Source organism: Micromys minutus (genome assembly GCF_963924665.1).
Source record: "Micromys minutus genome assembly, chromosome: 7".
Taxonomy (NCBI): domain Eukaryota; kingdom Metazoa; phylum Chordata; class Mammalia; order Rodentia; family Muridae; genus Micromys; species Micromys minutus.
The window spans coordinates 17,029,943-17,052,415 of NC_137976.1; the positions used below are offsets into that span (position 1 = coordinate 17,029,943).

Sequence of the window (22,473 nt, forward strand, 5' to 3'; positions counted from 1 at the left end):
AATTTGTTTGATTGTTTGTTTGTTTGTTTGTTTTGATTGGTTGCTTGATTTTGTTTGTTCATTGAGGTGAGAGCAATGCTAAAGGTAATGGGGAGTTTCCAAAAGTTTCAGCCCAAATTCATGCACATGAGATTTGCCTAGTAAAATTATTAAAATTAATATTTAAAAATAGTAAATAGGAAGTAGAACTAGTCACTTATTTCTCAATTAGACATTTTGGGAGGACGTTGCTAGCCCTTCTAAGAGTCTTGTGCAATATATCAATACCTTACATGCCAGACAAGTCTTTTTTATTCTCTCCTTCTCAAAGCTGGGTAAGACAAGACTTGTATCAGTGTTCTTCTTTAAGCTGAGGTACTGTCAATCAGTGTCCCGATAATTTTCAACTATGTAGTCAAAGCTTTACCTCACTACAACTTTAAACACACATGGACACAGAGAGTGAGGAGGAGGAGGGGAGGGAAGAAATGGGGAGGCAGTTTTTACAAGAAGTTTTACAGAGACAAGTTGCAGATGAAGACAGAAAGATCCAGAGACTGAGAAGGAGCCAGAAGATCAGAAAAAATTGCCAGACTTAGTTCGGGGGTCAAGTAGAGCAATCCAGTCAATAGATGAATCAGTCAGCTTGGAGAGGAGTTTAGGCCAGAACAGCTGATTTGAACCAGCCAGCCAGAATTCGGAAAGAACTAGAACTGGTGAACTTATTCAGCAGTAAGCCTCTAAGACAACAATTACATCTGGTAAATAAATGATACTTTTACCCATTTTATTGATTGATTGATTGATTGATTGATTGATTGATAGCTTGGTAAGTGCATGTATACACACATACAGAGATGGGGAGGGGGAGACAAACAGACAGAGACAGTGTGGTGGAGGGGGGAAAGCTCTGAACAGGTTTTTGGAAAAATTCTTTTTACTCTATTAAAATGACTACTGAAATAATTTCAGCAAATGTTACACTCTACTAAAAGCATGTAATTTACCTGACATACAATTTGCACCCATTTTCTTCTGCTTTAAAATTAAGGATGCTTTAATTAAAAAGAAGTGAGGAGCTAATGAGCTGCCGTAGTTCAACAGCTTCCCAACATTCATCTCTGATCAATCATTGCCTTATGCGCTGGTCAAGGGACATAGGCAAGGAATGCCAACAAGTTTTAACTCAAGAACTAAAACAGTATAGAGATAATTTGACTGGGTGTACATTGGTCATCTGGCTTAGACATATGCACACACACACACACACACACACACACAAATATACACAAACACCCACAAATATGTGCACAATAAAGAAAAACATAAATAAATAAATTTAATTAAAATAAAACCAGTAACACTTGGGAGAATAGAATTAAAGTAGATCTATGCTGCACAAAGTACTCAAAATAGTATCCATGGAGGACCCTACCTCCTTGACAAGCTCCTGAAAGCATCATCACTCAGCCACATTATTGGCTGAAGAGCCAACAGTTTTTCATCCAAACACTATTATGTCTGTAAGATAACAACGTGCAAGACTGACCCATTGATTTCTCCCTTTCTGTAAGTATGGTACCTTGCACAAAGAAAGGATTGATTTGGGTCAAGATAACTTTTCTATTGACATTTCTTTGCTTCTGTGCATGTGTACCAAACCTTAAAACCTGAGTGCATTAAAAAAAAGTCTAAAATTCAATATGTTTACCTACTCTTGAGAAGTTTTCTTAGGTGAGTGATAGGTCTGTTGCTTTACATAAAGTAAATGGATGAGATTGCAATTAAAATATGACATGGTGTTACATATCTGCCCACTGCTGAGACCCTCAGAGTGAGAAACTTAGTTTCTGACTCTCACTTCTGTCCACCAATCCCATCTATAAAAGCCCTGAACTCTGCCCTGCCAAATCAATCCCCTTCTTACCCTCCAATCAGAAGAGAAGGACTTTCATTCTCTGAAAGCCTTTTTAACTTAATCCCACCTGGCTCTATTCATTGCTTAAACCTTTTGGGGTGTGAAATGAGCTACAGTGTTGGACTGCACTATTTGCAGTCTGCATTATTATTCCTTCAGCTTCAGTGTGTCCAGAGGCTTAAAACATCTCTACCTAAGCTCCTGCTGCAGGGAAGAATCATTATCTCAGCAAATGCAGTCTGAGTAACAAGACAAAAGAGAGGCAACCTAAGCAGGGCCTAAGAAAAGGGCCTGAAGACTGAATACCATCGAAGCAGCCTAGGGATATCCTCTTTTTCTCTCCCAAGAATTCCATTATAAGTATATTTTTATACCCCATCTGTGACCTAAAAAGTAATAATGTTTGTAAGTATATGCTTCTCGTCTTACATAGAAGAGAATTTTTCTGAAGTCAGGAGAGCCTTTTAAGGGTATATAAGCCATAAAATTTATAATAATGGTTTGGAAATAGGTTGCTAGGAGACACTACTCTGTAAGCAGAGTAAAGCAATATATGGTGAACATTGTGACACTAAATCTATAGTCATTTTAAACACTTGTGGGAATGGGCTTTGGAGTTCTCAAAATGAACACGTCTGGAAATTATTACAAAGATTTTAAACTAATTGCAATCATCAAAGATTGTTTCTCTGTGATGTGCAATTCTGGTCCTCTTGATTCAGTGTATACACTGAGGATTATTTTTCAAAAATGAATAATGACATCACGTAGAGTGGCTGATCTCTTACTTTCCAAGTATTGTTTATTATTTTGTCCTGTGTTAATCAATAGCATCTCTTAAACTTTTGTTGCTTTGTATACTATTTATTGTGAACCAGAATCATTTCTGGGGAGAAAGGATAAACTTACACTGGCAGGATTTTAAATCTGCACAATCTACTTCTAATTAAGTTCCCAAATGGAAATAAAATGATGAACTGGAAACTCTGTTAAATACTTTTAGGATTGTGATGTCAATATTAAATATGAAAATGTGTGCATGTGAATATTATAGATTTTGTTGAAAAGTTACACTGTTTTCTAGCAAACTGAAGATGATATGATGCTGAATCCCCACAAACATAGTACTCAAGACTCAATTCAATACTCAACAAGTGTACTGAAAGCCCAAGGTTAACCTGGGATGAATAAAATCAACCTGGGATACATAGCAAGACTCTGTGAACCTAACAACATAATTAAATATGCTTTGCTTCTTCATCTTATTTTCATCTGAATCACATAGGAAAAAAAGTGATATGTTTCCTTTATCCATGTGAATACATAATTTCTACTACCTCTCTAGACAGCACCAATGTCACCATGGAACATCATTTTTGAGAACCCTAAGGGAAGAGCATGTGTCTACTATTCTTGTTTAATTTTTTTATTGGATAGTCTCCGTATTTACATTTCAAATGTTATCCTCTTTCCCCCTACTCCCAGCTCCCCTTGCCCTCCACTTGTTTCCATGAAGTTGCTCCCTGTCCCAACCACCCTCTCCACCTCAGTGCCTTGGCATTCACCTACAACTAGAAAACAAACCTTCACTGAGCCAAAGGCCTCCTTTCCCACTAATGCCAGACAATGCCATCCTCTGCTACATATGCAACTGGAGCCATGTGTCTGTCTCTCCATGTGTACACATTGACTGGTCTTTTAATCTCTGGGAATTCTGGAGGGTTTGGTTGATTGATAATGTTATTCTTCCCATGAGGTTGTAGACCCTTTCAGCTCCTTCAGTTCTTTCTTTGGCTCTTTAATTGAGGACTCCATGTTCAGTCCAATGGTTAGCTGAAAGCATCCTTAACTGTGTCTGTATGACACTGGAAGAGCCTCTGAGGAGATATCCATATCTGGCTTCTGCCAGTAAGCACTTTTTGGCAGCAGCAATAGAGCTTGGGTTGGTGGCTGCATATGCAGTAGATCCCCAGGTGAAGCAGTCTCTGGATGACTTTTCTTTAATCCATGCTTCTCTCTTTGTCTCAGTATTTCTTCCTGTGAGTGCTTTATTCTCCCTTCTAAGAAGGACTGAGGCATCCACATTCTGACCTTCCTTCTTTTTGAGCTTCATAAGGTCTTTAAATTGTTTCTTGGTTATTCAGAGATTTTTGGATAGTGTCTGCATATCAGTGAGTGCACACCATGAGTGTTCTTTTGTGACCGTGTTACCTCACTCAGGATGACAGCTTCTTTGATAGACTTCATACAGACCCTAAGGGAATACAAATACCAGCCCAGGTTACTATATCCAACAAAACTCTCAAATACCATATAACAACAAGTACTATTCCTTAATATCTCTTAAAATCAATAAACTCAATTCCCCAATAAAAAGATTTAGACTATCAGATTGGATACATAAACAGGATCCAGCTTTTTGCTGCATACAAGAAACTCATCTCAGTGACAAAGACAGCCACTACCTCAGAAAAACTTTACAAGCAAATGGTCCCAAAAAACAAGCTGGAGTAGCCATTCTAAAATCAAATAAAATATATTTCAACCAAAAGTTATCAAAAAGATAAGGAAGGACACTTTTTACCTATCAAAGAAAAAAAATCTCCCAAGATGAATTCTTAATCCTGAAAATCTCTGCTCCAAGTACAAAAGCACCCACATTCATAAAAGAAACTCTAGTAAAGCTCAAAGCATATATTGCATGACAGACAATAATGTGGGACACTTCAATATCCTACTCTCATCAATGGACAGATCATGGAAGCAGAAACTAAACAGAGACATAGTGAAACTAACAGAAGTTATGAACTAAATGGGTTTCACAGACATCTATAGATCATTTTATCCTAAAACAAAAGAATATACCTTGTTCTCAGAAACTCACTGTACTTTCTCCAAAATTGCCATAATATAACAGGCCTCAATAGATACAAGAAGACCAAAATATTCCTATTGATCCTATCAGATCAACATGGACTAAGGATGCCCTGCAATAACAACAAAAACAACAAATGTCTACATACACATGGAAGCTGAAAGATTTGCTACTCAATGATAACTTGGTCAATGAAGAAATTAAGAATTTTGTTATAATTTAATGAAAATGAAGGCACAACATACCCAAACCTATGGGATGCGATGAAAGCAGAACTATGAGGAAAATTCATAGCTCTGAGTGCCTCCAAGAAGAAACCGTAGAGAGCATACACTAGCAGCTTGGCAGAACAGCTGAAAACTCTAGAACAGAATGAAACAGATACACCCAAGAGGAGTAGGTAGAAGAAAATCATCAAACTCAGAGTACCTATTATTCCTAAAGGTCATTCTCTAGGCTTCCTTTGTTTCAGAATACATGTGTTAAAGTCATTTAGCACAGTCTCACCATGTATCACCAATAGCAGACATGTAATAAGTGAATGACAACATTTATGAAAATTATAATTAAATATTTTTTTTAATTTTCATTTAGATTTCTACAGATACTGTTAGGTTCCTTTAGGACCTACCTTAAAGAAACTTCAAAGGAACAGAAAAAGGGCAGAGAAATTGAATTTTTTAATATCCAAATGCTTGCAACACATTTTAATAAAGGAGTCTTGGTGTTCTTCATGTTATGCATTAAGTCAAACAGATTCAAATAGTCAGAAATCAAGTTGCAACAAAAAGACAGAACCTTTTGTTACTCTGATAAATCAAGCTTGTAACCATGTTCCCTTTTTATAGCAGATATCAGGGTCATTTGAAAGATTTGTTACAGCACCATGCTGGGCCAGCAACCTGACTTTCTCATCCCATTGATCTAAAGTGGTCCTTGGTAGTTTATAGCTCCAATGTTTAAATTTCTAGAGTGACAGCTGCTACTGTTGACAAAGCACTGTGCCAATGTCTCCTGACAGATAAGAGACCTAGAAAACTACCTAGAAAATTGCTCAAAGGTAGCAAACCATAGGAAGACTAAGGAACTGTAATTTGAGTAAACAGGAGAAGAAAGAGGTCTCAAGAGAAATTAGAGAGTAATTATCATCATGGACTTTACCCTCCCACCATGGAATTGAACTAACCAGTTGCAGTACTGAAGCCTGAAGCCAAAATGAACAAATAAAGCCCCCAATGTTCAGGAGGCCTGATACTTTACATTGGTGTGATGAGACCTACCAGAAGCCACACGTTGATAAAATTTAGAGCTCTTGATTTACAGTTGCTCTCACAAAATTGTGTTTCTGTTGATAAATAATTTTATGATTCAAGCATCCTTAACCTTCTACATCCAATTCTGCCCTTTTTTCTAAGCTTCAGCAAATACCTTGCATATAGGTATTTAAATGAAATAATTCTTCTACTCATGTGGTTGGAGAACATAGTATAAAATCCAACAATAACAATGGCAAGGCTTGTCTTTGTTTCGGTAAATCTATTTGATAGTTTATTAAAGGAAGATTGATGACATTGTGTCCTTTTATTTCATTTGTCTACTTATCAAATGAAAGTGAAATTCTTGGGCATTAGACAGAGAATCTATTTTCCCAACTCCCTGTTCAGTGACTGGAAGGCACCAAACAAATGTTAAGTCTGTTAAAGGTTTGGAAAGAAGAGGAACTACCCTTTGAACATTTTTCTTTTATTGATTTTAAGAATTTTGGGTGCTTCTGGCCCTTTTCCTGTTCAACCAAGTACACCATTGTTGTTTGCTATCATCCATGGGAGAAATTAAATACTCTGGAAATGGCAGCTAGAAAACATGTTATTTCAGGAGATAAAGACAACCACATTGTCTCCTAACAAACATAGGCAACAGTAAAGCAAATATACCTAGAATTGAGAGGCAAAAATGATGATGATGGTGATGATGACAATGATGATGAGGCTGAGGATTTCCCACATGCATGTTGTATCATTTTTAATCATTACTCCTCCCCTTTCCATGTTCTTCCCACTGACTTTTAAATTTAAAGGCATAGTTTAATCTTTTTTTTTATTGAACAACTCTATTTTAAAAAAAACAAAGATAAAAGTACAGATTTTAAAAGCATTTTGCATAAAAGTATATGAATACATTTTTGTCAGTACTTGATTTTTTTTAAGGTTTGATAGTGTGCATTAAGATCTTACTAGTTACAATGAGCCTAAAATACACGTAAAACAAGATGTAACCTGGAAATAGTCAAAGTTTTCTTGGTGTGTTAATCTTTATATGAAGGTATCGATTGAATAAAAGAACTAAGAAAAGATTGGGATTGAAATTTAATTGTTGAGCTAAATTTTAACATACAAGTAAAATTAATTAAGAGAAACCTTCACTAAGCTGCACAGTAGATGGTGCAGAGACCGCAGGTTGTAGCCTAGAGGATTTGATGCCTTTTTACATGTAGGTGTCTTTCTGTCACCCTGTGGTGACTCACCAGTTGTCAAGAACAGATCTAGGCTACAGAGGCCCTCAGCACAACCACATGTCGTCCACCTTAGATTTAGGATTGCTTTGACTTTAAATTTAATAAGATAACAGAAAAAAAAAAGAAAATTAGAAAGCTAAACTCTGAAAATCTTATTTCTCTATGTAATTCTTAGGTGATTTGATTTTCTTGACAAATGAGTTATGCCCGGTGAAAGAAAGGTTTAAATCATGAGCACTACATTTACTTTTATTATTCAAATTTAATTTGAATTTTATGCAAGCTGATCCATTAAACTATTCACATCTACTCAATATAACACAAAAAAAGAAATTTTTAAAAAACATAACAGGAATAAGATTTTCAAAAGCAATGTGTAGTGACTTTGTAATATAATGTAGGATAGTCAAACAAGTACTAAAGACATTTCCCAAAAGTCGCCTATATTTAATGTCATTACTAATAATTTTGCTAATGGTCTATAATAGTGTTTGATGTTCTATATATTGAAAATGGGTTCTTCTTTGATACAATATATCCTGACCACAATTTCCCCTCCCTCAGCTTCTCCCAAGTATTAACATAATTTACTTCAAATTATGTATCATTATATAATTTAAAATGTGACGTGTTATTGTTGGTAATTTTATCTTCTGTTCACATACCATTTGCCCTACTCTAGGAGTGCAAACTCATCACTGCCAATATTATCTACTGGAGGTGGACCATTTGTGCGACTAAACAAAGCCCCTAATGGCAGCTTGGTGCTAACACCTAGGTGAGTATGAAGACATTTTATTTTTATTTGGTGCATAGGACTAGATAAAAATATTTGAAGCCAATAATATGCCAGTGGCACAACATATTGACCACGTACATGTGACAATTGTTCAGTGTCTTTAATTTGTGCAATGTCAAGAAACACCTGGCTTTTCTTTTTTTCTAATAGGATTGTTTGATCTTAATTTGTATAGGACAGTCTAATAAACTACAAGCCATTAATGTTCTGGCATACAGAGAGGGAGATGTTATGTCATAATACTATTTTTATTTCCATATTCTAAAGCTCTAAATATCATGAAAATAAATTGTAAACCTGGGAATAAATAGGATAAAACCTCCTCAGACAACCATCAAAGGACAAGGGGTTACATGGGAATCAAATATTATCTTTCTTAGCAAATAAATATGAATATAATTTTAAAATAATTTAATTAGTCCTACATCATATCATTTTTGCTATTTTAAGTTAGGTCTTGTCTTATACTCTTTTTATGGAGAATTAAACAGCAGCATCCTTCCATTCAGACGTATGTCATAGTAAATTATGTAATTTCTATTTAGGCACTAGTGAGTTTTGTTGGAAATTGATAAAATTGGCCTCTGAGTCTTCCACTGCAGACAAACTCCTGATGAGAAATGACTGCAAGGAGGCATCAAAACTGCACTCTAAAAATTAGCATCCTATTACTAGTACATTCTGTTTAACAGACTTGATGCTAAAACAGCATCAGGTTATTCCACTGTTCCTAAAATTAGCACTCCCAAAAGCTCGAGTAATCAAAGTATTTGTGAGGACTACATTCAGATTCAATGATAGAACCTTGGGGCTTAGTATTTTCTATCCCTGCTGGCTGATAGGAATCTCGGAGGGGTTGAACCAAACCACCTGAAAGTTTTCACACAGGTTTCCCAACTTCCTTTCTAATAAGTCATTTCCATGGTTCTCTAGTTTATTGAGAATTCTATTTATGAATCCTTGATGTAAATATTAGTAAGAAAGAGAAAGATGTGTTAAAACCATTCAAATAAACTGAAAGCCTCTTTCAGAGAAGAACCATATTATTCCATTTTTTCTAAGTTTATTAATTCGTTTTACATCCCAGTTGCAGCCCCCTCCCTCCTCTGCTCCCAGTCCCTTCCTCACAAGATCTTCCCATTGAGGAGAAAGGGAGGCACTATATAGACCTGGATACCAAAGCATCCTAGCAGAACAAACTGTAGCAGGACTAACTTCATCCTCTCCCATTGAGGCCCAACAAGGCAGTTCAGCCAAAGGAATGGGATCTAGAGCCAGAAACCAAGTCAAGCCAGCACCTGCTTCAGTTGTTAGGGGACCCACATGAAGACCCAGCTGCATGTCTGTTACAAAGAGACCAGGTGACAGATTCAACTAATATTAGTCACACAGTTGTATTTACATTTGAGATATTTGAAAAAAGGGGATATATATATATATATATATATATATATGGTAATGAATGGCTTCTGTGCTTGATTAAAAATATTTAAGCATTGTTTGGTCTTTCTAAGGTCAGTAACAATGTCCTAGAAGCCATTCTGGACATGGCTCTTTACTGATGAGTGCTGTAGGCATGAAAAGTGGTTGTGTGGGAGTTGAAAGTAACCTATAATACCTTCCGTGAGCTACTTTTCATTCAAACACAAGTGGGCATTAAAGGAAAACTAATTGAGATTTTTTTTGAGGCATCTTATATAGAGGTATATAAAAATTCTGATCATTAACAAAGTACATTTTCTTATATTTTATTGAAGTTGTCTTATATATTAAAAGATATTGATAATAGAATGCAGTCACATCGTTTTTTGAAATAAGCTTTCCCATGAATGCTCTAAAAATATTTAGCGAGCACAGAGCACTGTTTTGTAATTTTTTTTATCCCTTTCCCAAGGAATATGCACACCTCATTTAAGTAAGTACATAAGTGTTAAGCATTTAAATCTACGTGTGGGCACACGTATATAAATATTTAATGGGTGGGATATCCTCAGAAGCAGAATGGTGGTATTGTTATGATTCCTGGTGTAATATTGCCCTCTGCTGGTCGAATTGTGTAACATCTCGTAAACATTTTTCCTTCTAATGTAACTTTTTTGGGCTTTTGAGAAACCACATTTCAAAAGTATAGGTGACGTGGCTTCGGCAGTTTATGCATAGTCCTTATTTTATAGTCTCTATGCACGTATCTGCGGCTTTTATAAACGTAAGCTGCAGGTCACTCATTTACTTCCCAGAACAGATTCCACAGCCTCACAGACGGATTCATCACTGAACATCCCTGAACTTGATGAGACAGAAGCTGATTTTCATCAGTTCGTCTTTTTCCTGCAGTCTTAGTTTCTACTGTGTCTGTCACCAAATGGCCACCGTCTAAAAGCATTGAAGGGTAAATCCATACATTAACAGTTCGTTAGCTTCAGTTATTACCAATCTTCGTAGGGCTAGCCAAGCTCATAGCGTCCGGAACGATCCGTCTCTTGCTTTGCAGGATCAAGACATGCATTACCTTTCCACACTTCTTCAGAAATTAATTTAATTCCCAAGCTGACTGGCAGTATTCAGTGCCTTTCTCCAAGTAAATCATGCTTTGCACCAGAGAAAAGAAATACTGTGTGTCTTTAAGTAAAAGTTTTTCTAGCTAATAAGGAGGAAAAGAAAAGACGTGATAATATTGCTAAAAAAAAAAAAAACAAAAACAAAAAACAAAAAACCTGCAGCCTGTCATAGTGAAATGAGAAAGTAGTGAAATATAAATTTGCTGTAATCAAAATAATTCGTGATAAAAATCCACAACAAGTGTTTCTCATAATCTTCGTGAAATCCCAGTACATTGTATTCTATTACATCCAGATTGGCACTGAATAATTATCCTAAAATCACATGTCACAAACTGGGAAGGATACAAACACGGCCCTGTTTGACCATTGGAGCCATTTTCTTCTGTGGATTTCAACTCTCCTGAACTTCATATCTGGTACATAGATTTAAATGGTTTTTTTAAACTATAATCTTTTTTTTTTCTGTTATAGTCTACAGTGCTCCCAAGATTCCTTGATTCTGTTGCAATGTAACCACAAATGTAAGTATTTGTCATCCTTTAAGCCCTCAGTTTAAAATCCCAGACAGAATTTTATGTCACTTGAAGCTATTTTGTTATCACTTTAATTTTCCTGACCAAATAAATTATCTAAAAATAAGGTATATCCTTTTCTTCAATTATTTTGATAGCATGTGGAGAAAAAATGGTGACTCAGAAAGTTGGCCCAAAGATCGTTGGTGGAAATGACGCCCAGGCAGGAGCATGGCCATGGGTTGTGGCTTTGTATTATAGAGACAGGTCTAGAGACCGGCTGCTCTGCGGTGCTTCTCTTGTGAGCAATGACTGGCTGCTGTCTGCTGCACACTGTGTGTATAGGTGAGTTCGAACGGGGCTTCTGACTAAATGTCAGTAATTCAAACTCAAGAACCAGCGTGAGCCAAATGCTCTCCAACTATTGACTTGGGACAGTGGCTCTGTGTTCTCCCTCTCATGCTGATAAAGATATCATATGTATATCTAGCTATGAGGAAACACAGCGCAGTGCGTGTTTGAAGGGACAGTAAGTAAATCTGACAAATTAAGGAAGCATGAGAGAAACTTTTGAGAGCTAGGAAAGGGAGAGGGTATAACGAGAAGTAAAAGCCCTTGACATAGTCTGAGATTTTAGCGAGCCATAGGATAAACACAACAAAGGTTAAGGTGATTGTTACACAATGTATTGGGGTTTTTTTTGGGGGGGGGGCCTGGCAGAGACTAAGAAACTCTCAGTCTATATGCTCTGTGTATGTTTCCCTGCCCAACTGGGGAAGTGACCATGTACTGCGTATGGACAACTTCCCCCTGAGGAGTGTGGAGCCCATCTGTCCACGTGTCCTGGACACGTGTGGAGCCCTAGCCCACGTGACTAACTTTTGTTAGTCAGGACTGACTGCCAGGTGTTAGTTGCCTGACTGGTTACCTGGCAGGTGTAAGAAGTGCTGCAAATTATTCTGTACTGCCATCTACCAAAGGTAGTTAGTTACCCCTGGTCTACAGGATAGGCTGGCGTCTCCTCCCTGAAAAAGACAAAGGCTTCCTTGGAGATTACATTTCATTGGCCTGTGTTATAAACAAGAATATGGGTTTTGTTTGTTTGTTTGCTTGCTTGCTTGCTTGCTTGTTTTTTAAAGGCACTCAGATATGTTTCCTGGGAAATTGGGATTGTGGTCTCAGGAAATGTAGCTGGCTGGCTGGCTTGGTGACACTGACCGTAATTTTCAGAACCTGCCTCTTCTCAGGACCTCTTGGCTACCTCGTATGGAACTGCAAGTTGTCTCTTGGTCCTAATGTCTGTGCCCTCACTGCTTGGCTCTAACATTCCCTTTTAACTGTAACATCCTTTCCCACTTGATTGTGCAATTTATACTCACCATTATGAGTCCTGGGCGATTTTCTCTTAAAACCTACAGAAAATGATTTTCTACCTAAGCAAGGTTTTTTTTGTTTTTTTTTTAACATCTTTTAGGATTTGCTGAAGGAGACAGAGGCAGAGGAGGATCACAAGTTTGAGGCCAGCCTAAACAAGGGGTTCTTTAGCAAACGAGGTCATTTCAATAGACACAAAGGAACTTCTCAGGTTGTATAGCTTCCAAGCCCTACCATGAGAATATTGTTTCCGTTTGTGGCCTAAACTTTTCAATGACTTTTTTTGTAAAATTATGTATAAATTCTTATTAAGATATATTAATCATTCATTATTTCAACTATTATATCTCCCAATACAAAAAAAATGACACTTTATCTAGTCAGAAGGTACACACTTCAAAATGTAGAACTCATGTTTATTGCATAATTTTTATTATTATTTAATTAGGTCAATAATTACTGCTAGCAAAGCATCACTAGGAAAACCACATTCATTGCGAGCCCTTAAGTTATAAACATATTGCGCTTTAAAGTTTTTGTGTTAAGTACATTATAATGACTTAATTTGCAGGTTTGCATCTAAGTGAATAGTATAGATAGCTAAAATTTAAAACAAATTTCCACATATAGCTTTGCTTTTCAACAAGAAAGAGCAAAACTCCTGTCTAATTCTAGGATTTATTTCCCCTCTTTAAAAGTAATAATTTCTAATGCAGTGTCATAGAGGAAAAGGAAGTACATGGGAAAGATGAGGAGGAAAAGTGAAAATAAATGTGGTGGGCCCAAGAAACAGTTCATCAACTTCAACACAAAGAATGTCAAGTCTTTAGTTACCTACTAACTTTTCCCAATGAAATCAAAAAGAAAGAAAAATTCCACAAAGATGTACAGGAACCTGATATAGAATTGATAACCTACATCCAAGAGCCAATATGACATTGTCTCCCATAATTTTATCTAGAAGGATTACAGTAATTCTCCTTTTAGCAGCAAGAGACTCTGAGAAGGAACGGATGGCTCAAACATGGGGGAGAAAGATTTACACAATTGGGTTAGAGTAATGAAGCTCTTCTTCCAATAAGGACAATAAGAGCTACTGGATGTATGCAAACAAATTGTCATTTTCAGGAAATATAGGAAGATATGCAGAGAGCCTGGTCAAAATTGACTCCACCCCCACCAAAATTCCAATGGCACCATAATAAGGACAAACTAAAAAGCAGACTCACAGAAGTCTTAGACAAATGGCAGAGTACATCCAAGCTATTGCTCCATCCGCCAGTATAACTCTCTGATGTTATACATTGGTGGATTATCAAGTTTGGTGAGTTCATGTTTGACATCCTTACAAAACAAATGATTTTTGCATGTCACATCCGCCTAGAGCATAACTACTGACATCTTTCAATTATCTGTCCCATTGATGTACTTTTTGTAGGTCAGTGATGCCAATATAATATATATATAAATCATGAATACGTGTATGGAAATAAAGGAAGCTGTTCTGTGTATTATAAATACATGTTTAATCAGACAGAATACAAAATGTCTTCACCTGTCTAATTCAGGGTTTCTCTTCCTGCAAAAACATCATGACTAAGAAGCAACAAAGGGAAGTAAGGGTTTACTCAGCTTACACTTCCACATTGCTGTTTATCACCAAAGGAAGTCAGGACTGGAACTCAAGCAGGTCAGGAAGCAGGAGCTGATACAGAGGCCATGATGGGATGTTGCTTACTGGTTTGCTTCCCCTGGCTTTCTCAGCCTTCTTATAAAACCTAGGTCTACCAGCCTAAGGATAGCACTGCCTACAATGTGCTGAGCCATCCCCCTTGATAACTAGTTGATAAAATACCTTACAGCTGGATCTCATAGAGGCATTTCCTCAACCAAGGCTCTCTTCTCTGTGATTAACTCTAGCTTGTGTCAAGTTGACACACAAAACCAGCCAATACATCACCTAAGCTCAGTTTGAATACAAATGAGTAAAGGTAAGATGTACTAGAATTAAAAAATCACAACTGTTCCCAAATATTTGCATTTGACTATCTTTAGTCATTTAATAGAAATTATTTCTCTTACTAATTAAATTTACAAATAATCCCATATACTGCTTGATGTCACTGGCAAAGGTAGAAAGTTTGGCCAATTATTTTAGTGATTTATACTAGAAATTCTTTAATGGAATAATAAACTCATGCTACCAATTTTTATTTTATTCACTAATTTTATCAGTAAAAATAATTTCTCAATGAAAGGAAAAAACCATGATCAAGATATTCAGTGAATTAACACTCCACAAATATGTTAGGTTTTATACAACCTTAGCTGGCTTTTACCCAGCACATAAAGTGGTTGGCTCTTCTGTACCCTTTGTATTTATTCAAAATTCTCTACTGACACTTTCCTAACACGTCCTTTAATTGCATGTAACAAATATCTTGCAGTTATTTGACTTCTCTGAAGCTTTATTTCCCACACATTTCTGTATCCAATCAACAAAGTTGTCTCTGTGCTGAGAACATCTACCCTCTTGAATTCATGGATGAATCTTATTCATCCTAGGTTTGGGAAAACACATGAGTTTATATGGCTTTAGATATAATTGAGGGTGAGGAGTCACTCAGTCTTTTCGAGTATTTCTTTGCTTTATGCTTTATATGTTCTTCCAGGAAAGTGATATTTGCTAAGAACTCATCCTGTCCTAAGCATGTTGTGAGTATTTGGGCTAGATAGTGTTATATGGACCAACAAAACTCTTGTTCCAGTAGAACTTACTCTAAATATTAAAAGATGAAAACATCCAAATAAATGTTTTAGAGAATGATGTCTGCACTAAAGATGCATGAAACCAACACAGGCAGCGTGATGGAAATACTAGATTAAACCACAAATACATGGATGGGTAGAAAGGTGGTCCGAACTATTATAAGCACACGTTCAGTCTGATCTCTTTGAAGGAACAGCTAAGAAGCAATGGATAGATAATATGATTATATATGTGCCTAGGAACAAAGACACTCTGGTGTAACAGTGTTGTAGGTCTATTTCAGAAACCTCAAGAATCCTTGCTACAATTGGCCTGGCTCTTGAAGGAACAGGAATGACACAGGATACTGAAGTACAGAGTAAATGATGAATCTTAGGCCATCAGAAGTAGATGAACAGCTCTTTAGAGGGACATCTAATAGCCCCCTAAATGTCTAACAGAGGTAATCTAATCAGGTGATGTGTGGGGATGAAACTTTTTACAGGAATGACACTGTAAAAAGAAATAGAAATTGATGGCAGTAGGTGGAGGAACACAGCTGAGATGATGGAAATATAGTAATAATGAGACCCAAGTATAAAGGCACAAGGAAGAATTAAGGGGACAATAGGTAACAGTGTGGCCTTGGACATCACTACACTACTGAGAGGAGAGAGATGAGAACAAATAGGAAGTAAGAGGAAATGATGTGTGTTATATTTATACATGATTTCTGAGCCATTTTTGTTGAAAATAGATTATTCTCTCAAACAATACAATGCAAATACAATTTCTCTCTCTTTACTTCTCCCACTCGCTCACCTACCTACACTCTTCCAGATCCACTTCCGCTCTGTTTCTTCTTCAGAAAACAGCAGGCCTGCAAAAGAGGACAGATAAATAGGACAAAACAAGATATAATCTGACAAGGTAAAAGCCCTTTTTAGGCTTTTGAGGCTGGACAAGGCAACGGAAGGGGGGGGGGGTTGGGCTAGAGTTCCAAGAGCAAGCAAACGAATCAAAGATGTGTCTGGTCCAACTGTTAGGACTCTCACAAGAACACCATACTAACAGCCCTAACATATACTCACAGAACCTAGTAGAGACCCATGAAAGCCTCATACTTGCTGATTTAGTACCTGTGAGCCCATGTGAGCCCTGATTACTTGATCATGATCTCCTGGTTCCTCCATTCCTCTGACCTTTACAGTCTTTCTATACCTTCATCGAGGGGGTTTCACTAATCTCCTGGGGGAGGAACCAGAGACCTCCAATTTAGACTTTCTACATTATGTCTTACAATGTATCTCTATTGATACTGGTCAATCGACATATGGATCTAAATTCTAGAGAAACAATACTTAAAGTATAATAGCATGCTATTGATATTTGAACTCATAGCATCACTGGAAAAGCTCATCTCTTATGTAAAAGTAAATTTAAAAAATTTCTAATGTAGAATCCAGAAATATTTCAATAATTATAGATTAATATGAAAGAGCTGGAGGAAGATAAAGAAAGAGGAGTTAAGTAAAAGAAAACCATAAGTAGAAAGACATTCTGGAAGCTATACAAAGGTGGATTGTGTAAAGTTGGTTCCTTGTCTTTCTGTGAACAGTGCACAGGCAGATATAATGATTTTTTTTGGCTTTTCCAAGTGTCATATGTGTGTGTGTGTGTGTGTGTTTGTGTGTATGTGTGCGTTCCTGTACTTACACAATACTTAAATTTATTCATAGAAATCTAGCATGTGTTCTTTGTCTACTTTTCATAGTGCTGCCACTTTCTCATGCTTTATTTTCCCCCTTTGGCAGGTATTGTAGATTCCCCCATCAACCAAGTTTATGCTGACTAGGATAATTGTGATAATTATTACATGAGTCAAAACTTGCTGAAGCTTGGCCAATACTATTCAACTTAATCTGATGTTTTTGTACTTTCTGAATCACTCTTTGTCATTCTTAAAGGACTTTTTACTCTAGTATCAATTTCTATTCCAGAAACCTTTTAATTTTTACTCCATGAAATTATAACTGACTATATATACTTCCAGGAGTTTTCGTCTTATTTAGAAAAGGATAAATATAGAGTCTAAAACCTCTTCCTAGAAGAAAGCAGAGCTTTAGACAAACTTGTGCCATTTTTTTTTTTTTTTTTTTTTTTGTAGAGAATGGATTCAGTTTACACTCACAAAATCCCACTTGTTTTTATTTTCTTCACTATCATCTTGCTCTTCCATGAGTCTCTTGCTAGCTTCACTCCCAAAAACATCAATCCCTGAACCAACACCACTATTTGGAAATAAGACTGGTTAATCCAACTTCCTATGTGTCTTTGAGGTCACCAGGTGAGAAATCCATGTTTCTCCTCTTCCTTCTAAGTTTTCTTTTTTCTTCCACTCTAACATAAGTGCTTTTAGCACATTTGATAAATGGTGGTAAATTTGGCAAAATCACAGCCCACATATACACCCCCAAAAAATTCCTTCATTCTGGTAGCATCCAAAGGATTGGGTATTGCTATCTATCTGACAGCCTGTCTACTTGTCTTCTGTATTACACGAGTATTTCTTCCTCTGCCTGCCTCTCATCTCATCACCTATTCTTCTCTTTTCCCCTCTATTCTTACTCGTTCTATTCTTTCTTTTCCTCTATGCCCCCCCTTCAGAGCTGTGATTAATCTGAAGACTTTGCCTATGCAAGCCAAGTGTTCCACCACTGAGTTAAACCTCCAGAACAGCAATTATACTTTGGCTAGAAGGTAGTAGAATCTGTGAAGAAAGAAAAAATCCCAAAGAATTTTTTTCTGATGAAATGATATCCAGGAAGACTTTTCTATCTGTCCCACTGGAGCCAGAAGTGATACAAACTTTTCCTTCTATAAGTTGTCTTTGTGGTGACATTTTTTATAGCAATAGAAAAATAAGTAATATAATGTGAAAAGGTGTTTAAGGAAACCATCTAGAAGAATGACATTATTTAATGAGCTTCTTCTGTCATTTGGATTGAAATATTAAAATGGGATCACAAACAAGTTCAGAAAATGTGGTCTTCGGGAAACTAATAATGCAGTAGTGTGTAACACTAAGTGAGGAAGGACAGACAGAAGAGTGGAAGAAAACTTAATCAAAATGTAAGGCTGGGACATAGGTAGAAGTGAGTGTTCTATGTCAGAGCAGTGTGGCTGCAGATAACAGTGCCATTGTGTGTTTCAAGATGGTGAATGAAAGTGCTTTGAAAAATTTCACAAGAAAATAATGTTAGAGAAGTTGTACACACTTACCTTGACTTAAATGTTACAATGTGATATATATGCCTGCATCAAAACAGCAAAAGTCAATCCCTAGATATTTTCAAATACCGAATAAAAATAAAAAATAATAAAAATCACTTTCACAAAAGCATTCCATAGGGGAATCAGGGATACTATAGAATGGAAATGTTGCAGAGTCCAAACATTGTGTGCTAGCTATATTCTGGAAAGTTCTGTTCTGGAAGAGAGATTTCTTGAAACTATTTTCTTATTATAATCTTCAGAAGAAATCTAGATCCAACCAGATGGACAGCAGTCCTGGGCCTGCATATGCAATCAAATCTGACTTCTCCTCAAGTAGTAAGAAGGGTGGTCGATCAAATTGTCATGAATCCTCATTATGACAGTCGAAGAAAGGTCAATGACATTGCTATGATGCACCTTGAGTTGGAAGTAAATTACACAGGTAAGAGAACCTAGCCATCCCATGTGCTAAATGCCAAAGTGAGACTTGCAATGTCATCCAGAGCAGAACTCGGGGAAGCCATAAAAATTAGCAGTTCTCTGCAGACACGTGTATAACCTAAATGCAATTAAAGTCTAAAGGAAAGTGTGTGAAATCTTCATCATAGTGTGTAAATTCAGCTTTAGGGAACTCTTAAAATTTCCTAAGGAAGAAGTATCCAGAACGGCTCTGCTGCCTCTGTTTGCTCTGTAATAAAAACATGGGTCCATCTACTACAATGCACAAAACAATACACAAGGAGAAAGGAAGGTGTGGTTGCCCACAGGCAGACATGGAGACATTACCACCCTCTGAATTTAATTTATCTTTGCAGAATCTTATAAAACAATTATTATGATTATACTTGTGTTTAATACAAAAACCAAATTTATGAGGTTGGTCTACATGTGGAAAGTAGACCATTTCACTCTTTACTACCACCACACTTTTGGGGTTGTCTTCTTTTCTGTACTTTTCTTGCATCTGTGAGCTTCAGATGAAATCTAATTACTTGTAAGTGATGTAGAAAGATCAAACAGGACTCTCCGGTAAGATCCAAGTAGAACAACTGTTGGGGGGAAGCTATTTTAATATGTTTATATGTGTCAAAAATCATCTAAAAGACTTGCAAATTCTAAGTTCTAAAAATATTCTAAAAGAATATTCAAAAATATTCTAAATATGTTTTTCTTAGCTAACATTTGGAAGAACATTAAAAGGTGCTTCCACAGGAAGAGAGAAGTAGGCAGAGGCACTTTCTTGCAGGCCCAATAACCTGCGTTCACGGCTGGATCCTGCAAAATGACAGGAAAGAACCAGCTCGGTAGAGTTGTCCCCTGCCTTCATCATACAAATGAGTGAAATTTGACATACATGTACATAGGCATCTATACATATATGCAGATATAGTCACTCATATATATATATATATATATATATATATATATATATATATATATATATATAAACACATATAATGAAAATAAATAAAGATTTAAAAGAACATTTTGGACACTTCACAAAATTGAAACTATCCTGAAATGAGTACCATGACTATTTAAAAATACAACTGATGAATCCTGAATCATTGACATAAAAAGATTAATTGGATAATAAAGTACAGGAATCCAAAGTGACCACCAACACCATCAAGTCAAACACAAGTAATCAATGCTCCTGGATGCCTTTGTCCTTATTATCTGAAGGTGTTCAGCTATAATAAAATCAAATACAATTGTATTGATTAAATGTTGGAAATCGTTGAGTTTTTCTTTTTTTATTTTTATTTTTTTACTTTATTTAAAAAAAACAAAGATAAATGTACAAATTTTCAGCATTTTTGCATAAAAGTATATGAATACATTTTTAAGGTTGTAATTAAGTATTTGTGGGTACATATACATACACATATGTATATATGTATCAATAATATAGGAAAAGAGGCTATTAATTTGAGGGGATAGGAGAGAGACTAGGAGGGGCTGTAGGGAGGAAAAGGGGATGTGATACAGTTCTATTTTAATAAAAATATATTGGGTTTTTTTGTTGTTGAATTTCACACAGTCTGTGAGTTGTTTCTGGGGTGTTCAGAGCTTTCTGGGGTTAGTATCCCACTATCAGTGACTGCATATTATGTCTGTTCTTTTGTGACTGGGTTATCTCGCTCAGGATGATATTTATTTGTAAGAAACAAAGTGGCACATTCTCTCTCTCTCTCTCTCTCTCTCTCTCTCTCTCTCTCCCTCTCTCTCTCCCTCTCTCTCTCTCTCTCTCTCTCTCTGTTGTTGCTGTTATTGTTCTTCTGTTGTTTATTTTGTTTTGCTTGAGTTTTCAGATTATATACAGCCTATTTGTTTACCAGAAGAAAATCAAATATTTATGCCTGGAAGAATTTGTTCAATTGCTGGCTGGGGATATAATAAAATAAATGGTAAGTTATCACATTTGAAATGTGTATGCTACTGAAATTTGTTGTGGCTATTTTTAATATTTTTACATCTCTTAGTCTATTATATTTGCACAATCTGCTGAACAATTGTCAGGACCTTATCTATGTTTGTGCTTGTTTAATAACACCAAATATTTCACCTTCCTTCTAGGTCCACAAAATCTTGAACAGAGTTTTGAATGTTCAGTAAGGCAAGGCAAAAAGCAAAGACACTTTTGTATGGAGCAATTACCTGTGTTCTATAGTCACAAAATATTATAGTTCTGATGGTTAATTGCTTCAGATGTATTTAAAATAAAATCCACAAATGGATAAGCCTAGTCTCAGAATCAAAGTACTCACTTTGAAAATACCCTTTGGAGAAAAAGTATGTAATGGCTCAGAGGTTTTCTAATCTTTGTTCAGATGAGACATGATGACATGAAATCTCAACATGACATCATACATGTGTAATATACACTGTTTCCATTCTGTTCCTTATTTCACTTTTAGAATGGAATGACAGAGAGGACTTGGATCAATATAACCCAAGAAACTAGGGGATGGCAAGGCACTGAGGTGGAGAGGGATGTTGGGAGAGGGGGCAGCTTCATGGAACCAAGTGGAGGGGCAGGAGGGATAGGATTGGTGGAAAGGGGATATTTGAATTGTAAATACAGAGAATATTCAATCAAATAAATATTTTAAAAAGTAAAAGAGAAAAAAGAAACTGTGATTCACATATGCTAATCATTAAAAATGAAATTTTAATCACAAAGTAATCTTTAAAAATATTTTAAAAACCAACTCACTTATTAAAGAAAGCATTAAGCTTCGGAGCCAGTGCTCACCTGCTTTTGGCTCAGTATAATTCTCTATAACAGTCACACTATCTGGCTGACAGTACCTCATGGTGTTGTCCACAAAGTATATTCAAGCTAAAGACTATGTGCATTATTTTTATTTCTTCTGCTTGAAAATGTAATGACATATTACATTTGAAACTTAAATAGTAAAATGATTAAGAAATGGATGTCTTATTTTTCAAATTTCAAAAAAAATAATTTTAGCCATAATATAGACATAAAAAACAAATTATCTGCTAACAAGATTTAAGACTCTTTATTCCATGTATTATTTTTTTTGGAACTGAGTAATCATGGCTTACTTATTTTTCCTAAAATATATATTTAATTAAATTAAAATGTCTCTCAAGGCCGTGTGGAGCCAGAAGAGGCAAACAACATCAGAAATCATTTATAATGAAATGGCCAGACCATGTTTCAATCCTTCTTATATGTTTTCATGAATTTTATTAATTTTGCCTTATGATTCATACCTAATTTAATATCGTCCCATTTTCTGATACTGTGAGGATATTTTCTTCATTAATTATCAAAGGTATTTGGGGCATATTTTTTTCACTAGCAATAGCTGAGGAATTAAGTGTTTAAGTTAGGCAGCCAGTGCTTTAAAATAGCCAGATATTGGCCATCTATGATTTTCT

The 22,473-nt window shown here is 36.0% G+C and overlaps 1 protein-coding gene across 1 annotated transcript in view; it reads left to right on the forward strand.

The window, feature by feature from the left end:
* TMPRSS15 (transmembrane serine protease 15) overlaps positions 1-22,473 on the forward strand; it is a gene marked incomplete at both ends in the record, with an annotated part of 120,485 nt that overhangs the window by 92,373 nt on the left and 5,639 nt on the right. The window contains 5 exons of the mRNA XM_080919410.1: positions 7,970-8,065; positions 11,119-11,168; positions 11,318-11,504; positions 18,819-19,000; positions 20,874-20,969. Of these exons, the coding sequence (XP_080775536.1) occupies positions 7,970-8,065; positions 11,119-11,168; positions 11,318-11,504; positions 18,819-19,000; positions 20,874-20,969 (611 nt within the window). The remainder of the gene's footprint in view (positions 1-7,969; positions 8,066-11,118; positions 11,169-11,317; positions 11,505-18,818; positions 19,001-20,873; positions 20,970-22,473) is intronic.